The following is a 20514-nucleotide window of genomic DNA, read 5'->3' as shown; positions in this document are numbered from 1 at the left end:
ATCTACTTTAAAACACAGAGAGAATTGTGAATGTATTTATCCAGCCATTCATTCATCGACAATGTTGAGCATCAATTTCCCTAGGCAAAATGATAAAAATTCCATATTCTTTCCTTTGGTGAACTCATAGATAAGTAGCTCTTATAATACAATGAGATAAGTGTTATATATAGACACATATAGAATATATTTATAAATAAAATTAAGAATACAGTTGACTAGGATAATTCAAATTTTAAAGCATTTCACTTTGAGAAAATATATAATCAAGGATAATCAGCATAGAATTGACTTAAAACTCAAAGTATAGCTTTACTAAACACTCGTGAAGACTGTGTCATAAATAGTTTTTAATTGTAAGTAAGTGTGAAGTTATTTATATTTAAAAATCTGTTCAATCAGATATTTTTCTAAGGCTGATTTTTTCTTTCATATCAACTATTATCTATTTTGGACAGATTACTGTCAAAATATGAAAAAATAAAATGGCAAATAATTTTGAATGATCATGCATAAAACTTTATAAATGTATTTGCCTTATCATAGTTTACGTCTAACTCGATTTTCTGTGCAGCTGAATTTATAAAGGGATCTTTTCATCCTGTGTTTCTGTTTTCACTGTCTTAAACAGGCATTTAAATGAAGTAAGTTTAAGAAGAAGGATATTAGGAAACTTTCAGAAAAAGGATATTATAACTCAGGATAGTAACAAATGGAATAAAAAGCATACCCTAAACTCTGTGCATTCTGCTGTTCAGAGGTGGACTTGAGTAATGAAAAGTAATGGGATGCAAGTGTTGTAACTTTAATAAATGGAATTCTATTAGAATTTGTGCCTTAGAAGATTAGAGTTATGTGTTTAGAAAACATATTTTTATGGTATAAACTGATTTGAGGAGAATAAATAAGCAAATTCCTGGCAATAAATATGGTAATATGGAAACAAAACTTTTTTTTTTAAGTTGGTGGCATGGAGAAAGAAACACATGAAAAGAATTCATCTAAAGAACACGGGATAGCCCAGTGTTCCCCCAATGGCAGAAGAAGGGTAGAAGTAGGGCCATATTTATGATCACTTGAACTTCTAAACTCATCAAAAGAAGCTAGTTTTAAGGTATTAAAAAATGACTTTCTTTCCTCTCATATTAATGTTGTCTATCAGTCTTTACTGAAACATTTAGTGATTTTAGGGACAGATTAACTATGATACCAAAGAAGCAGAAGCTTTATAATTCTTTACTTTTTTGACCCCCTTTCCTAGTCCCTATACCTACTTTTATATTTGTAATTTTACATTATTGCTCTTTTAGAAGGCCCCTCCCACAAGTTGTGACAACCTCACGCCTCTCAAAACTCAGAATTGAACCTGGGTGTAGATACTGACTTACAATCCCCTCTGCATTTGGTTTCCGGGATGTTGAAATTTATGGACAGACAGAGCTTTATTGGCCTTAAATAGCATAGCTAAGCAAGAAAACTGCTGTTATCCACTAGTGATTATCCAAATCACTTCCTCAATATAGAGGGTCCTATATGAGCAATATTTGCCAAAACACTCAAACAAAATGCTTTGGGCTGGTTTTGCTGATCACTTAATACGGAGCTCAAACCCTCGTTCCTAAGTGTTATGACTTCAGTTTCTAGTATTTTGCATAGCTCTAATTTCTTCTGCTGCTCCTTCTCTCTTGGAAGAAGAAGAAGAATGATTAATTCAAAATATTGATCTAAATATTGATCTTCTAATGTGACAGAACATGTTAGAAGAGTGTATTGTAGGAACACTGTTATCCTTCTCTCCCTTCTCCCACCTTATTCTCACTTCGCTAATTTTAAAATATTCACTAATAATTAGCAGTTAAATTGGTGACTGACATACCAGTAAATCATCCATGACACTTTTTTAATATGTAATGTAATTGTATATATGTAGAAAATATTTATATCAGTAACTAATACTATATGTACAGTCATCCCTTGGTATACACAGGGGATTTGTTCCAGAACCACCTGTGTATACTCAAATCCACTCATACTCAAGTCCCACAATGGATCTGAGAGAACTCGCTGATAACAAAACTCAGCCTTGGGTGTACACCGGCTTCACAGCCCATAGACACTGTATTTTTGATCTGCATTTGGTTGAAAAAAATCTGCATGTAAGTGCACCCATACAGTTCCAATACATGGGAGGCCAAGGCAGGTGGATTGCTTGAGGCCAGGAGTTTGAGACCAGCCTGGCCAATAGGGTGAAACCTTGTCTCCAATAAAAACACAAAAATTATCTGGGCATGTTGGCACAAGCCTGTGATCCTGGCTACTTGGGTGGCTGAAACACAAGAATTGCTTGAACCCAGGAGGCGGATGTTGCAGTGAGCCAAGATCATGCCACTGGATCAAAAGTGAGATATTGAAGCCTCCATATTATTATATATTATTATAAAAAGGCCTATTTCTTTCTTTAATTCTGTCAGTGTGTGTTTTATATATTTGAGGATTACATTTTATATATTTGAGGATTCTATTTTATGGTTATATATATTTCTAATTGCTATATCTTCTTAAATAATGGAACCTTTCATCATTCTATGATGATGTTCTTTGGCTTTTTTAACATTTTTTGACTTAAAGTCAATTTATAATTGTAGCATAGCCACTCCAGCTCACTTTTGGTTGTTATTTGCCAGTGGTCACCAACCCTGGGTGTACATCAGTGGCACCTGGGTACCTGCAACACAATACATATTCCAGGCCCAACTCTAGACCACCTGAATTATCCTCAGGTTGGAAGGAAGGCAGGAACCTTTATTATCAAAGTTCTCCCTGCCCAGATCACTTGTGTAGTTAATCCGCATATTAGAATAAATTGGGGAACCACCGCTTACACAGCGTAATGCCATCATGGTACAACATCTCCATTTGTAAAATGGAGAATGTTAGGCCCAGGAAACTTACGTGTCTTCACAGACCTTGTAGGAGATCACATCAAGTCTCCTGAGTAAGCACTCAAGTCTACTAAGTAATTAGAGTAAATACACTGAGAAAACCTGCTAAGTCTTTCTCTATTCTGTTTCCATTATGTGATGCTGCACAGAATTTGATGTCACACTGCTGTTTATTCTTACTCTAGTAATTGTCTTAGTTTGAGTCCCCTAGAAAATAAAACCTTAAGCAAGAATTAAACATGAATACTTTACTTGGGAGATGCAAACTCAGGGCACTGAGAGTGGAACGATAAAAATAGTAACAAGGATGGGATGTAAAGCAATGCATGATACATGAGCTGTTGTTTCAGTATCCACAACTTACCTCTGTGAATACAATCATGCATGGCTTAACAAAGGGGATACATTCTGAGAAATGCTTTGTTAGGTGGTTTCATCTTTGTACGAACATCACAGTGTACTTACACAAACCTAGATGATATGGCCTACTTACTAGTCGTCTAGGCTATATGGTACAACCTATTGCTCCGAGGCTACAAACCTGCACAACAAGTTACTGTACCAAATACTGTAAGTAGTTGTAACACAATGCTAATTATTTGTGTAGCTAAACATATCTAAACCTAGTAAAGGTACAGTACAAATAGGATATAATTTTTTTTTTTTTGAGACGCAGTCTTGCTCTGTTGCCAGGCGCCAGGCTGGAGTACAGTGGCGTGATGTTGGCTCACTGCAACCTCCGCCTCCTGGATTCAAGCAATTCTCCTGCCTCAGCCTCCCGGGTAGCTGGGACTACAGGCGCGCACCACCACACCCAGCTAATTGTTTTTGTATTTTTTTAAGTAGAGACGGGGTTTTACCATGTTGGCCAGGATGGTCTCGATCTCTTGACCTCGTGATCCGCCCGCCTCGGCCTCCCAAAGTGCTGGGATTACAGACTTGAGCCAGCGCGCCTGGCCCAGGATATAAAATATTTTTTGAAAAGATACACCTGTACAGGACACTTCCCATGTATGGAACTTATAGGACTGGAAATTGCTCTAGGTGAGTCAGTGAATGAGTGGTGAGTGAATGTGAAATCCTGGAAGATGACTGTACATTCCTGTAGACATTATAAACACTGTGTACTTAGGCTACACTGTTTGTTTTTTAAATTTTTCTATAGTAATAAATGAATCTTGGCTAACTATAACTTTTTTGGTTTATAAACTTCTTAATATTTTTTTAAACTTGTTGACTTTTGTAATAAAACTTAGCTCAAACATATAGCTGTACAAAAATATTTTCTTTATATCTTTATTCTATAAACTTATTTTAAACTTTATTTTACTTCTTAAACTTTATTAAAAACTAAGACACAAGCACACACAGTACCCTAGGCCTACACAGAGTCAGCATTATCAATATCACCGTCTTCCACCTCCATATCTTGTCCCATACTGGAAGGTCTTTAGGAGCAATAGCATGCATGGAGCTGTCATCTCCTATAATAACTATAATAACAATATTGTATTCTGAAATACCTCCTGAAGTAATTGCCTGAGAGTATTTTACTGTTAATTTTTTTTTAAAATAAGTAGAAGAAGTACACCCTAAAGTGACAAGAAAATGTACAGTACAATAAGTCCATAAATCAGCAATACGGTCTGATAATTATTTACCACGGTAAATATATTCTGGTAATTTATTACAAAAGTATTATGAACTGTACATAATTGTATGTGCTAGACTTTTATCACACTGGCAGCTCAGTGGGTTTGTTTATACCAGCATCACCACATAATATGCATTGCAGCAGGACATTATGACATCACTAGGCAAATAGGAATTCTTCATCTCCATTATAGTCTTATAGGACCACCATCATATCCTGCTCTCAGTGGTTGACCAAAACTGTTCCATAGTGCATGACTGTATATGCGTCAGATTGCTCAGCAGGTGTCTCTGGAAAGTAAGCTTGAGCAATCAATGTGAGAGAGAAAATAAAAGGAATTTTATCTGCATGTTTAACCTCCTTGTCTCTTGTACCTGTCTGCTAAACTTTACTCCATGGGGAGTTAAAGGCCCTAGCATTTAAGGTGGCATTCTCTAGCTAAGGTGTCAGATTCCATGCTCTACCAGGGCAAAAGGAGCCTGAAATTGAGCATGCAGCCGGTCTGCTTGGTTGTAAAGCAGCAGTCAAGGGGTTGGCTCTATTGCTTCCGACACAAGATATAGGTCCCCCCAAGCATAGGAACCTGGAAAAAAAGAGAAGTGGCTAAGGTTGCTAGAGGTGGTGGCAACAAAGGAATTGCAGGAAGCACATAAAAAAATTGGAGGAAACACATAAAATGTATCACATACTAAAATGTTGTCACACTGTTATTTTAAAGAAGTCTACTAGTTATATTGTCAGTAGCATTAAATGTAGAAAATTTCTGATTTCTTTCCCTTCCCCCTACCATCCCTGTTGATATGTTCCATCTCAGGTCCTGAGTCAATTTTTATCTCAGGAGTGGGATCCAGAAACCAATCTGTTCTGACCACCAGTCTCCCATGTCATACTTGCAGTGTAGTGAGTACCAGTCTGATGCTAGATCTGTAAGCCCTGGCTCCTCATTTGCATTGTAACCACCCAATGGGTTCTCCTTGCCTCCTGCCTAGACAGAGCCAATTTATCAAAATAGGGGAATTATAATAGACATCGAATTTAATTTATGCAGAGTTGGCTGTATGGGAGATCCGAGGTGTTTTATTGCTCAAATCAGTCTTCCCAGTAATTCTAGGATCGGAGTTTTTAAGGATAATTTGGCAGGTAGGGGCTTGAGAAGTAGGGATTGCTGATTGGTCAGAATGGAGATAAAATCATAGAGGGTCAAAGTCATCCTCTTTGCACTGAGTCAGTTCCTGGGTAGAGGCCACAGGACCAGATGAGCCAGTTTATCATCTGACACGTGGCAGCAGATCCATCCAGTACAGAGTCTACAAAATACCTCAATCACTGATCTTGGGTTTTACAATAGAGTTGTTATCCCCAGGAGCCATATGGGGAGGTTCATAATCTTAAAGCCTCCAATTGCATGACTCCTAAGCCATAATTTCTAATCTTTTGTCTGATTTGTTCTGTAAATGCAGGCTAATCTCCAGGCAGGAAGGGGGTTTGTTTTGGAAAAGAGCTGTTACCATCTTTGTTTCAAAGTTAAACTATAAACTAAGTTCCTCCCAAAGTTAGTTTGGCTCAGGCCCAGGAATAAACAAGGACAGCTTGGAGGTTAAAAGTAAGATGGACTTGGTTAGATAAGATTTCTTTCACTGTCATTATTTTCTCAGTTACACTTTTTGCAAAGGTGGTTTCAACATGATCCAGCTTTGGGATACATTTCCTTCTGTCATGTCTGTCCCAGCACTCAGGCCTAGGTTTCTACTTTATTTCTTAAAAGCCTGGTTTGTTGCTGCCAGGCTCCTTCCCTGAGTACTGGTACACTCTTCCTGCCATCAATCGTTGTTCTGGATAGCCCTAAGCCCCACAAACAGGAATCTTTCCCTCAACGTAGGGATCCTGGGTCTGTCTGTCTTTCTTTCTTTCTCTTTTTTTTTTTTTTGAGACAACTGCAGCCTCCCCGGTTCAAGCAATTCTCCTGCCTCAGCCTCCCGAGTAGCTGGAACTACAGGCATGCACCACTGTGCCTGGCTAATTTTTGTATTTAGTTTTTTAGTAGAGACAGGGTTTCACTATGTTGGCCAGGCTGGTCTCGAACTTATGATTTGCCCACCTCAGCCTCCCAAAGTGCTGGGATTACAGGCGTGAGCCACCACATACGGCTGGTCTTTCTTAATTGTGGAATTGGCCTCTTTCATACCAGCCTTACCCATTTCTTCTTTTCTCTGTGTGACTTGCTTTATTTTAAGCTTGCTTCTTATTTGAGACAACCCCAGTGATAACTGTTACTTGATGGATATGCCTTTTTCCTGCTGCCCTCGCATACCTATCTTCTCATAGTCAGAGTTTGTACTTCGTTTAGTTGCAAATATATGTCCTACTAACATTTTGGTTTTCTGCTCATTCCAAATTCTTTCCTCTTACTCTGCATGCACCAAACTACAACGAGGCTTGATTGTGTTCTATGTTATTTTAAAAAATACACTTTAAGTCAAATCATGTAATAGAACCAAATCAACATAATGGTAATATCCAAGACTGCATATATTCTTTATCCTTATAGTTTTAATATATTTTCAGTTTGATAAATGACTCACTTTGCCTTTCATTGCCTTATATTTATAGACAGAGAGCTGGCATGTAAAAAAAGCGAACTTTAAAAAGTTTCTTACTCTTTCTGTTAGGTCTTCAGTGGTAAACATATGCTCTAGAATTATATATCTAGGGAGGCATTTAATCAGAAATTTTAGTAGTCTTTTCCATTATTTTAAGTCCTAGAGAACATGCTGTTTATTGGTGTGCTAGCAGCTCATTCATACTAATTTACACACTTAGTAAATCAGTCTGCAAGAACTTAAAAATAAACTCTGTTCAAAACAGATTTTATTTTTAATACAGGACAATTAGAGAAAGTTTATGGTATTCAGAAATGAAAATGCAAAATACAAAGTTAATTTGTTATCAGCAATCCCTTGCTTCCTTCCTTATGGAGGGGCTGATTAGAAAGTGAAATCTTATGTCAGATATTTTCTTTGGGTAATTTTGTCTTCCTAGAAAATTACAGAAAGCTTACTATTTAAAATGCCATCAAGCTAGAACAACTCCTTGATAGGTCCCCTCCTAAATGACCCATGAAGGCCTACAGAAATCCAAAAATTCAACAGCAGCCAGCCATTTCCATGTATCCTATGAGGAATTCCCAAAGATGACCACAACTGTAGGGGATTATCTGGTGGAGCATCACCCTATCAATGATGTATGGAATCTCACATGAAGATCTGGTAGTAGTGGTGGCAGAGATGGGAATAGTCTAAGTGAGTTGTGGTGCATTTTGTTGATGAAAAAGCCAAACTCTGTGAAATACTTACAAAGCTTTATTCTGAGCCAATATGAGGACTGTCGACAGGAGAACCATCTCAGGAGATCTTGAGAAAGTGCCTGAGATGGTTGAGTTACAGTTTGGTTTTATACATTTTAGGGAGACAGGTTATGGCAAAGACATAAGGCAATACATGTTGGTATACATTGGTTTGGCCTAGAAAAGCTGAACATCTCAAAGTGAGGATAGGGAGGGCTTATTACAGTTATAGAAGGATTAAAAGGTATTCTGGTTGGCAATTGGGTTAAAGAGTTAAGCTAAAGACTTTCAGTCCTGGAAAGAAATGCTTGAGTTAAGATAAATGGAGTTGTAGAAGGTTCCTGTTATATAGATGAAGCTTCCAGATAGCAAGTGTTAGAGAGAATAGATGGTAAATGCTTTTTTTTTTCTGGCCTTAGAAGGTGTCAGATGCTTAGTTAATCTCTCCTAGATCAGGAAAGGCCTACATGCATTAATGAAGATTCTCTTTAGATGCAAAATTACTCCCATAAAAGACAGCTTTGCAAGGCCATTTCAAAATATGTCAAAGACATGTATTTGGGGGTAAAGTGATTTTATTTCATTCAGGGTTTTTTTTTTTTTTGTCATGTAATGCTATACCAGAGTCAGTTTGGAATTTGGTATTTTTTTGCCACACAGAGTCTCTTTCATCAGTCTTATGATATCTATTTTAATCTTAATGCTGGTCAGTTGTGTCTAAACTCCAAAAGGGAGAGGGTATAACAAAGCATGTCCAGCCTCCCTTTCCATCATGCCTGGTAATTCAGGTTTTCAGGTTTCCCTTGGCCCAGAGGGGGTCCGTTCAGTTGGCTAAGCAGTTGGGGTTATATTTTTGGTTGTAGTATTATTGTTGGGACAAGAGTTTATTGTGAGAGGAAAGTAAATCTTGAGGTCCCCAAATCACTAAGCTAAAGGGAAAAGTCTAGCTGGGAACTGCTTAGGGCGAACCTGCCTCTCATTCTATTCACGCTCACTGAGATAAATGCACATCTAATTGCCTACTTTGGAGAGACTAATCAGAAACTCAGAAGAATACAACCATTTGTCTCTTATCTACCTATGACCTGGAAGGCCCCTCCCCGCTTCGAGTTGTCCTACCTTCACCCTCCTTTCCAGACTGAACCAATGTACATCTTACACATATTGATTGATGTCTCATGTCTCCCTAAAATGTATAAAACCAAGCTGTGCCCCTACCACCTTGAGCACATGTTGTCAGGACCTCTTGAGACTTTGTCACATCGTGGATGTGAGTCCTCAACCTTGGCAAAATAAACTTTCTAAATTAACTCAGACCTGTCTCAGATTTTGAGAGTTCACATTATCAGTTATAAATTGAGTAAAACCAATCTGGAAATCCAAAATTTGGATGCTCCCAAACCCCAAATGCTCAAAATCAGAAACTTTTTGATCACAACATGATGCCACAGGTGGAAAATTTCATATTTGATCTCACATTAGGTCACAGTCAAAAGGCAGTCAAAACTTATTTCATGAACAAAATTATTTAAAATAGCATGTAAAATTACCTTCGGGCTATGGTTATAATGTGTACATGAAACATAAATAAATTTTCTGTTTAGACTTGGGCCCTATCCCCAAGTTATCTCATCATGCATATGTGTGGATTCCAAAGTCTGAAAAATTCTTAAATCTAAAATACTTCTGACCCCAAGCATTTCAGATAAGCAATACTCAACCTGTTAACAGAAAGATATATGAAGATATATATATATATATAAAGATGTGAATTTTTCCTTAAATCATTACAGAACTTCCAGTGCAGGAAAAACAAACAAATACCCTACCTACATTTAATAGGTAGATGCTTGTTTGATACAGGAAATGTGCCCAATGTCTTCATATTGAGTTATCTCCATAGTTAGAGCTAAGAGATTACTGTAAAGTAAATATGGAATGATGTCCTCTACAAGTGACCACCTAGGACAGATAAATCTCTTCTCTTACTAGGAGCAAATGAGAATAAGGAAAAGCAGAAATAAAATTTCTGGCTGGGCCCGGTGGCTCACAACTGTAATCCCAGCACTTTGGGAGACCAAGTTGGGCGGATCATGAGGTCAAGAGACCGAGACCATCCTGGCCAACATGGTGAAAACCCATCTGTACTAAAAATATTTTTTAAAATTAGCCAGGCGTGGTGGCGGACGCCTGTATTCCCAGCTATGTGGGAGGCTGAGGCAGGAAAAATGCTTGAACCCAGGAGGTGAAGGTTGCAGTGAGTCAAGACCGTGCTATTGCACGCCAGCCTGGAGACAGAGTGAGACTCCATCTCAAAAAAAAAAATAAATTTTCTACAATACCAGAAGACAATAGAATATCTAAATTTACACATAGATAGGTTATAGTTAAACCATAGAATGGCAAAGATAAGAGAAATTCCAAAAAGCAATGAGAGAAAAAAGGCAGATGATTTTTTAAGGAACAAAAGTTATACTGAAGGCAGAATTACCAGCAGTAATATTAGAATCCAAAGACAATAGTGTTATAGTGCTGATGAAAATCAACAGCCAGTCTAGAATTTTATATCCTAGTGAACTAACACTCATGAGTAAAGATGAAATGAAAACATTTGTAATTCAACAATGAACTTGAGACAATTTAAAACTCAAGAGATTTTGGTAAAAGAACAAGTAGAAGGCCTCTTATTGGTGAAGGAAACTGAATTCAAAAGAAAGATTTGGGATTCAAGAACAATGGTTACTGAAATAATCAGTAAATGTGGGTAACTCCCATGAGGGTTTGACTGTAGCAATAATAAGAATAAATAATTCAAGTGTTATCAAAACAAAGTGAGCTCAATTACTAGACAACATTAGAAGGAAGGGTTTGCCATTGTAGACATGTAAGGTTCTTACATTTTAGGGAGCAGGGTTGAATTATTGTAAGATATTTTTATGTGAAGTATAGATGTTGACTATTTGGGGTGATGAAAAGTATAGAGATAGAATGTATAATTTCTAAACCAGTAGAGACGTAAATGAAAATAAACAAATCTTGATGAATTCAATAGAAAAGAACCAAATGTGGTAAAGTATGGCATAAAGTGAAATGTTAAACACAAATATATCATTAATACAATAAATATGAGCAGACTAAATGATAAACGGTGATATTTTCACAATGAAAGCTAAAATGTAGCTTTATACTGTTTATAAAATTACCTGGTACAATATCAAAAAACCTATACCACATATTTACTAATCATAAAATAGCTAGCATAGATAAATTAATATTAAAATAAGTAGACTTTATGGTAAATACATGTATTACTTAATTTAAAAAAGGAAAAAAATCCAACTTAGAGAAAAAAATTGAAATTATTTATACCTAAACACATATTCTCAAAACGTATAAAGCAAAAAATTAGTATAAAACCAGAAATGAACAAATTCTAAATTACAGTGGAAGATCTTATTAGACTTCTCTCAATAATTGACAGATGAAGCAGACAGAAAATTAGTAAAGCCCTACTAGATTTGAACAACAAAATTATTAAGAATAGGTTTTACTGTAGCTGTTAAGGCTAGCTTTGCTGTGCTGGTAATGATTGGCCATCCTTGCCATTTACATACTACAGTGCTCTGACATCTGTCTATGACCTTCTTTCCCTGTGCTTTAGGGCACCTGGGAGAAAGTGCACTTACAACTTTTCAGTAAAATCAGACAGGGAACTGCACACCAGTCTGCCCTGCTGGCAGATACTTACGAACTTCATGGAAGGCAAGTCCAGGGCTCTCAGGCATTTGAGGCTGATCAGGTAAAAAGGGTCACATGACATACTTTTAGTATTCCAAATACTTTTCCTTTTCCTTCCTCAATTCCTACTTCCCCTCTCCTTTATTTTTATCCTCCTTTCTTCTTATTTTCTTCCTTTCTTTCCTCTTCCCTTCCCCTCTATCTTCTTATCACTCTGTCTTTTTCCCCCTAAGTATTATATTATTTTAAATCTTGCTGGTGATAGAAAAGGAAAAGAAGTTCAACCTCTTTTTAAGTAATAAAACCAATTTTAACCAATATTTTAAAAATTGAATTTTTCAATAAGCATAGGTCTTTATTATTTTATTATTATAGTAAATATAACAATTTAAGCAGCAAATCTACCTCAGAAAATTTTTTTTTTTTTTTTTTTTTTAGTTTTCTGCATGGACCTTATTAAACAAAATTTCTACTAATACAAATTTTTTACAAAATAAACACTAAATTTTTTAATTGCTGAATTCTTTTTTTTTTAATATCTATGGCCACATTTCATATTTTTATTAAAGAGGAAACAGTAATGAGCAGTCGTTAGTGCACAATCACTTACTTTTCTAGAGTATGAGTCAGATACTCATGTGCCTTCAAAAAAATAATAAAGTAAGTAAAATGGGAAAAATTTCACTTTACCTGTGATATGGTTTGGATCTGTGTCCTCGTTCAAATCTCATTTCAAATTGTAATCACTGTATTGGAAGTGGGAACTAGTAGGAGGTGATTGGATCATGGGGGCGTTTTCACATGAATGGTTTAGCACCATCCTCTTGATGCTGTACTCAGGTTAGTGAGTAAGTTCTAGAGAGGTCTGCTTGTTTAAAAGTGTATGGTGCCTCCCCCCACTCTCTTCTCTTGCTCGTGTCCCTGCCATATAAGATGCCTGCTCCTGCTCTGTCTTCTGCTATGATTGTAAGTTTCCGGGGTCCTCCCCAGAAGCCAAGCAGATGCTTCTGTGCTTCCTTTATAGCTTGCAGAACCATGAGGAAATTAAGCTTTTTTTAATTAAATAAATTTCCCAGTCTCAGGTATTTCTGGGAAATGCAAGAATGGCCTAAGAGAGCAGGTAAGTTAGTCGTTTGACTTATGTAATTGAACAAAAGCCTATATTAAAAGTTTTCAGTAGTAGGTAGCAGTGTGATTAACAAGCCAAAAAATTCTCTAAAATATAATTATTCATGTCTATTTATAATAAATATTATACAATTATATATACATGTAATAAATACAATTATTCATTCTTGATTGTTCATTTTCTGAATTAAAAGCTCTTACTATCTGCTAATAATATACCAAAAACTACTGTAGAAGGCAGTGTTCAACTTACTATATCACTTTATCTTTTCCACATGTTGAATGTGTTTTTATACAGTTATGACATATTAAGGTAGAAACAAGTCTAATAAATTAGTTAACCAAATTATATTCTATGAACTCCAAAAATTCTTTTGAAGTACTTTGGCTTATCTATAGCGAGGCTGTGGAAGTAAATGGGGATTTCTAGCTCCTCATTCTACTTCCACCAGATTAACTCCAGTTTCCTTTGTTTAATAAGTTAATTCAATTTTAAATATTGTTCATAAACAGTACATCTAAGCCAGAAAATATAATTTTTTTAAAACTGTTAATCAAATCCCACTCATTGAAACAGATTAAGAAGTTTGGAGGGGAGTGTGGGTTAAAAAACTGCTTATTGGGTACTATACCCACTACCTGGGTCCAATATACCCATATAAAAATTCAACACATGTACCCCCTGTATCTAAAATAAAAGCTAAAATTTAAAAAATTATAAAATTAAAAACTGTTTAAAAAATCTATGTTCTTAAATAGGTGGGAGAATATTAAAATACTGCTTATGTCTTAGCTTTCACAACTATTTTTAGATGGTTTTCCGTTTTAAAATCACATGCCAAAAATATCTGGGAGGGACTACCTTGTTTCCGGTGGCGGGGGGGTGGGGAATAAACCCTTTCTGATATTAAAAATATATGGAGTAAATTTAGAAAATAAACTTGTGGTTGAAAAATGAAAGGAAAAAGAAAAAAAGAAAAAGTTGAGTTTGAAAAAACCTTAAGTTGTTTGCTTAAGATCACACAATGTAGAATTGGAACCAAAACTGAACAAAAGGGTTTCTAAATCTCAGTTGATTTTATCTTTTTTAGGTCACCAGTTTTATACATGTCTCTTTCGCTGCACTTAGGGCATTGTAGATTATTAAAGTAAAAGCCCAAATGGATCATATCTGCCTATACACAGGTTTTCTATAGTCTCACTTGCCTCATTGACCTGGTCTTGGCCATGTGACTTGCTTTGGACAATGGATCATTTAGGAATGGGAAAGAGGCAGATATTTGATAGCCTCTTTTACATTAGTCTCTTTTTTGCTGCTGATAATTCTTCTGTACTCTATCAAAAATGACTGGGCTCATCTCATACAGGATTAGAGTGCTCATGGACAGAATTCCCAGCTGAGGTGCAAAGACTACAGTCAATATCCAGGATACACACAGGTCAAACTACCCAGGTAGTACCATGTGGGGATGATAAGCTGTCCCAAATGAGCTGAGGCTACATAATTATGAACAAATAAATGGTTGTTGCTTTCAATCACTAAGTTTTGGGGTAGTTTGTTATGCAGTGGTGGATGACCATAACAATGATACTGATTTTTTGTTCCAACTATGAACTATTCTAGGATCTAAACATAGTATATTTTTCATGGGTTATTTGAAAAACTGTAGACAGCACTGATTTCCTCCAATAATCAAAATTAAATGAAATGATGTAGTCTTTACTTCTATAAATTATTTCTTTATGTTTCTTTATTTTCTTCAGTAATTGTAATTTTTGGTAAATTTGCATATATTCGGTTACCTTAAATATAGAATCCTGATAATTGCCACACTTGTAAAGGAAAGGTAACAGGTTAACTACATCTGAGTTGAGTAGGGATGGAAGGGACAGATCCAGATAGTCCCTAACATTTGTTATGTCCAAGTCAAGAGTACAAATGCAAGCCCACATAACATACATCTAAATTTTAAAAATGTATAAATCAAACTAACACATTTCAAAATAGAATACATTCTATTATTCCATTTTAACAAATCTAACTTTATAAGAACTTTGAAGACTAAGTTTGAATTGAGAATGTTTTGACTCCTTAGAGTTTTGCAGTAGAAAATGACAGCACACGGTAGCTGGGTGCTAGTCAGGTGCCCACACCATTCTCGTCTCTAAACTCTAACATGCACTCTAATGGTTCTTACGTTTAAACACGTGGATATATCAGCCCATACACTTACTCTTGCTCCACACTATCCTGAGAGTGACCTCTTAGTTACTGCACAGTTCTAGGAGTCTTCTATCAGGAGGACTGGCCTAGGGAAGAGTCTTGTGAAAGCACTGTAAATAGGATCAAGGCACTATGGATTGTGAATTATAATGTCTCACGAATTTGAACCATGGGCGGGACTGGGATCCATATAGATCTGTCCCATTGGGCCCATGTATTCTTTGCACCTGTAAAGAGGTAATGCCAGAGAAGGCTCAGAGTAAGGCCATAGAAAGCATAAAGAGCAGGACAGGAACCTCTTTATCCTGGGATTTAGGGCAGGTGTTAAGCTGAGATCTGGTCTTGAGAGCAAGTAGTTTGAGAGGTGATATCAAATCGTAAGTAGTGGAGTGGGAGACTGCAAAAAGAAACCAATTCTGTGGGTGTTAACTGGGGCTCAGTCCCACTGGGGACTTCTGGAAGTTGATGTCGAATTCACCTCAGAGTTATTCTAACCAAAGGACAAGAAAACAGGTTTTTTTTGTTCATTTGGTTTTTTTTGTTGTTTTTTTTGTTGTTGTTGTTTACCAATTTTGATCAATTTTTGGTTTGGTACTGCTCCTGCAGGCTTTTATTACCACTTCTAGCTGATCTGTGTAAGGATTGAGTACCATTCTGTGTCTAGAGAGAAATTTCAAGGAGGAAGTCACAGTTATCCAAAAATCCATGTCTTGTAAGGCATACGTAAAGGGGACACATCAAGGCATAGACAGCATTTGCTACAGCCCGGAATTGGAAATAAATTTAGGAAAACAAGTTCCATTATGATATGGTGGCACAATGTGTCCAGTAAAATTTCTGAAGATCAAAATGGTTTCTACCTCCGCTAGTTTACATCTGAGGGGGACTCAAATACTGGCAAATAAATATCTTAACCCAGAAGTGATCTCTTATTTATAATATATATAATCCCTACTTATGTTTCTTAAACAATTCAATAAAATTATTTTTGGTATTTAAAAAGAAACAGATATTGATATATAAATATATCATCAAAAGTAAAACTATAATTTCCACACATTCCACTATTATAATGGTTTTTGTTTTTGGATTTGTAAGAGAGAGGGGCTGACATTGTGTAGTCCTTAAGATCCTTGCTCATAAACATTTTATGAGTTGGAAAATGTACACTTAAGAATGTCTTTGGCTTTAACTTTCAGACTCAGTAATCATTAGGAAATGAACTTTTTTTGGAAAAAGTAATGAGTAGCATAAAGCTTTTGACGGAAATTTTATACTTGAACTTGTGTGCTGCAATGATTGTTTACCGTTAAATAGCTAGAGTTTTTTTATCTTTGATGAAAATAATACATATTGTATAATTCTTAAAATTTTCCAGTTTAATTCTCGTTAAAATAAAATACATTTAAATTAATAGAATTCTATTTAAATTATATATATTAAATATTTTTATTTCATGCTGTTCATCCAAGAAAAAAATAAGTTCTCTTTATTTCTGTTATTAAAACAATGTTTGATCAAATAATTTTCTGTCCTGATTTGTTCTATTGTGATTGCCACAACCCAAATACCTCTCTCAGTATAAAAGTAATCAATGAAGAACAGATGTAGAATGTGTTTGGAGTCCCTTTTGCCAAGAAAAAAAATGTATTCTAAAATTGGGTTTATACTTGAATGGGATAGAATAAAAATAACATTCTGACAGCCTTTGAGAGTAACCGTTTTCTCCTTATACCAGCTGATAGTCTTGGACTTGTCGGATGTAATACAGATTTCAAATGTTATCCATTATCAGCATGTTTTAATATGTACTATTAAATGTAACATTATACATTATATACACTGTATTACATATAGCAACATAGACATGCAATATATTCTGTATATTTTCAATTAAGAAGATACATAACATTACATAATGTATAATTTCTAACACACACATAAACTCTTTTAAAGGATTTAGACTAGTTAATGTTCTTGCATATAAATGTTCTTGCATATCTTGGCATATAAATTTAATTGCATTTGAAAATAACATGTCACCTTTCACATTTGAAGTATTCAATGTGAGAGAATTAAAATTGTAGCTAATTAATGTCATAATTTGTGTCTGGTCCATTGATTTATATGCTTGATTTGTTTTCTTGGTTTCAGAGAACTTCCTCGCACAAAATTAGGCATCAGACATTTTTTAAAATCATTTGTTGTTCATCGATTATCTAAATATTTTGGCATTATCCATGAAATTTTTACTTATATTGTATTCTACTTTAGGGTTGCCAAATTTTTATAACTATTTTCTCACTTTATGGAGACTAAGAAAATGGTGACCTTCAGAGAAAAAGTGGTGTTGCCTGAAAGGAAAGAATGTGAATAGATAGCCCACCTAGCATAAGAAATAAAGCTAGCTATTAACCTGAGGTAAATGTTATAACAAGGTGTTATGAGAAGTATTAATTACAGATGCCTCTTTCTGATTCCCTAGGTTATTAACTATGAAAAAATTATTTCTGTCTGCTAGCCAACTTGCAAATTATTTTCATTGCTATGGGACAGAGCACCTCTAAGTCATTGAAATGTGGCAGACAGTAAAGCTTATCTAATATTGCATATATTTCCTTATGTCTCAGCCCCCTTTCAATTAGATAAAGTCACAAAACTGGATCTGGCCACTTAAATGTAATGTGTATTAATTTTGAGCTGAAAACTTAAAAGTTCTTGAGCAAAATTCCAGCCATTCATTTTCTCCTTACCTCTCAGCCAAGGAGCAGAGATGTTCCTTACGGTACAGCTGCAAGATAGTGGTATCTTTCACAGTAGGGAGTCCTGAGTAATTTTGAGGAGCAGACTGTTTTCTGACCTATGCAATAGATATACTCGAATTGATAAATAAGCTTGCATAGTAAGCCCTGGAGATTTAGAGGTAGTGTGTTATCCAGTGAAACCTATTCTAGGTTATGCAGTACAATTTAATACAATAATATTAAGTATTGCTTACCAAGATGATTTTATGATTTATGTGATTTTAAATGAACTGTTTTAAAATTATTTTTATAGATTCAGATCGATCTGTTCCAGTTCCTTTAGAGTTTATTCCTCTCCTTCCTGGACGCTACCCTTGTAAAATTTTATTGCAGTCAAGATATGATGTGTGTGCCTATTATGTTGAAGGTATTGTGAATGAAGAACAACCAGAGGCCAGCTTCAAATTTGAAACACCAGCATTTGAAGCTCTTACTCAGAATATTCCAATAGTATGTATAAATATTTTTGGTACCTTTCTTTATTCTCATTGCCACTGTGTCAATTAAAGTCCTCCAGACCTCTCATCTCATCTTGAATTATTACAAATTTCTGATTGTCTTATCTGCTGTCAATTATTTCTTCATATTTATGTCAAAATCTCTTTTGAAATATAAATGTTATTATGAGACTCATCTCATTAATCACTTCTGCTGAATCTCTTTGCTTAAAGCAATTAACTCCAATGTCCTTAATGTATGGTGAAATTCCTTCTTACTTCAACAAGCAGAGTTGTGGACTCTCAGATCACTCTACTCTAAATTTTATTGTGATCTAACACTTGGTTAAGATGGGTTCATAGGCACTGAGAGCAATGATTGGCTGTAACTTGGCTACTTTTAGTCAAAGTGACAATATAGTATAAAAGAAGGTAAGGTAATTGTAAAGAACTTTGGATTTTTAGAGGGATAAATTGACTTTTCTGGTTTATTTGTTTGTCTATTTAATTATTAAAGGCATGACAAGAGTCAATCTGAAGCATGAATTTTTGTTCTGATGACATATATAATCTTTGCTACTTGAGCAATCTACCAGTTAGAATACCTGTTATTACCTCTAATTAGGAGTCAAGTATGTCCTCTAAGGCCATTTTACCATTTTAATGGTAATTAGTAAGTGAGACAAAGGGATATTTCTTTAGATATTAAATAATCCTTGGATAGATCTATTAGGCAGTGCTCTTACATGACCTAGAAAGAACATGTAGTCATCATTATGCCTTATGTTTATATTTTTGATATTTATTCTTAACAAATGACTTTCCAGTGGTGATTCTTAAGAAATGCAATTAAAAATACAATATATAATGTTATAAAAATTACCAAGAATTTGTGTGTAATTCAATTTCATCAATGTCATCTCTCTGATATTTTTGTACCTTTTCCATGCTTTAGAAAAATCAAACAATGAATGAATGGAAATGTCAAGTTACTATAGAAGGAGAATGGTTTTATGGACCTACTTTTTTATGTGTTCGATCAGGTGAAACTGTGAAATATCCTCTCACATTCAAACCTATTTTGGAATGTGTCATTATGGTATGAACTCATTGATATTTTCCCCAGTATTAATTAATACTATCATTAGTTAATAAACTAATATATGACATTAGTCTTTTAATTGATAATACAACTTTTTAGCAGAAAAGTTAATATTTTCCATGAATTTGACTATTTTTACTTAAAACTTTAACACATGTTTTAATTTGAGGCATAAACATCATAAAAGTAACAATATTTTTGTCTTTGAATACTAGCATTCAAATTAGTTTTACACAATGTGCTCAATAAAGTAAGATAATTACTTTGCTTCCTATTCATTAAAGAAATTGGTTTATCAGAAAATACTTTCTTAAGATGATATTTCTTTTACATGGAAGTAGACATGCATATAATTGCTGTGTATGAGAATGCCTATATATACTCTGTAATTTAGAGGGGATAATGAGAAATAAATGACTTTTCACCAGAAATTTGTCTTTATGTGTTCAGTAGAAGCATGTATTTGTGTGTTGAAAAAGTCAATGGCTAACACCTCTCTACAAACTTATTTTATTAAGCAGACACAAGATTAATAAGATACCAGAAGTTAACATTTAACTGTGACTCCTTTAGACCTGAAATTTATTTGGTTTCTCATAGGGTAAACTTATTCTACAAAATGAAGTAAATGGTATGGAGCACATCTTTGGCATAAAAGGGGTTGGAAAAAAACCTGCAGCCTTGGACCACATCACTGTGAAATGTCAAGTAGGCAATGAGACAAAAAGACGTATAATATTGCCTGATTTTGCAACTACTGCCCTTACATTTAAGGTAAGAATTTATTTGTAGTGTGAAAGTATTTTCTTCTGAATGTAGTGGATTATATGAAATATAATAATTACAAACTATTTTTAAACATTTAATTTTACTTAATCAGAGAAGCAATGTCACATAAGATGTTTACAGTCCTACCTATTGTTAGTCCAACAGCTTTTAAGTATAATTTCAATTATAAAGTTGAATTAGGATGAAATAAATGAAGCACATTAAAATCTACTTATTTGAGTCATGTACTTTTCGTTGAAAAAATTGTACATGGTAATAAAAGGTGTTTTCAAAAATATTTAGAAACATGTTTTAAAATTTTAATGTGAAATCTGTAGGCACAAGAAAATTTCAGAAGTATAACCTATCATTTA

At 34.9% G+C, this 20514-nt stretch overlaps 1 protein-coding gene across 1 annotated transcript in view; it reads left to right on the top strand.

Annotated features, from left to right (window-relative positions):
* The window catches only part of CFAP47 (cilia and flagella associated protein 47), a 442460-nt gene that overhangs the window by 295003 nt on the left and 126943 nt on the right, over positions 1–20514 (top strand). Inside the window, 3 exon segments of the mRNA XM_021669675.2 lie at positions 18087–18283; positions 19226–19369; positions 19973–20146. Of these exon segments, the coding sequence (XP_021525350.2) occupies positions 18087–18283; positions 19226–19369; positions 19973–20146 (515 nt within the window).

The sequence above is a fragment of the Aotus nancymaae genome, unplaced genomic scaffold, assembly GCF_030222135.1.
Source record: "Aotus nancymaae isolate 86718 unplaced genomic scaffold, 86718_ANA_hifiasm-v0.15.2.pri h1tg000058l, whole genome shotgun sequence".
In the NCBI taxonomy this organism is placed as follows: Eukaryota; Metazoa; Chordata; class Mammalia; order Primates; family Aotidae; genus Aotus; species Aotus nancymaae.
Note: the sequence above shows the minus strand (reverse complement) of the source record. Positions and strands in the feature narration are given on the sequence as shown.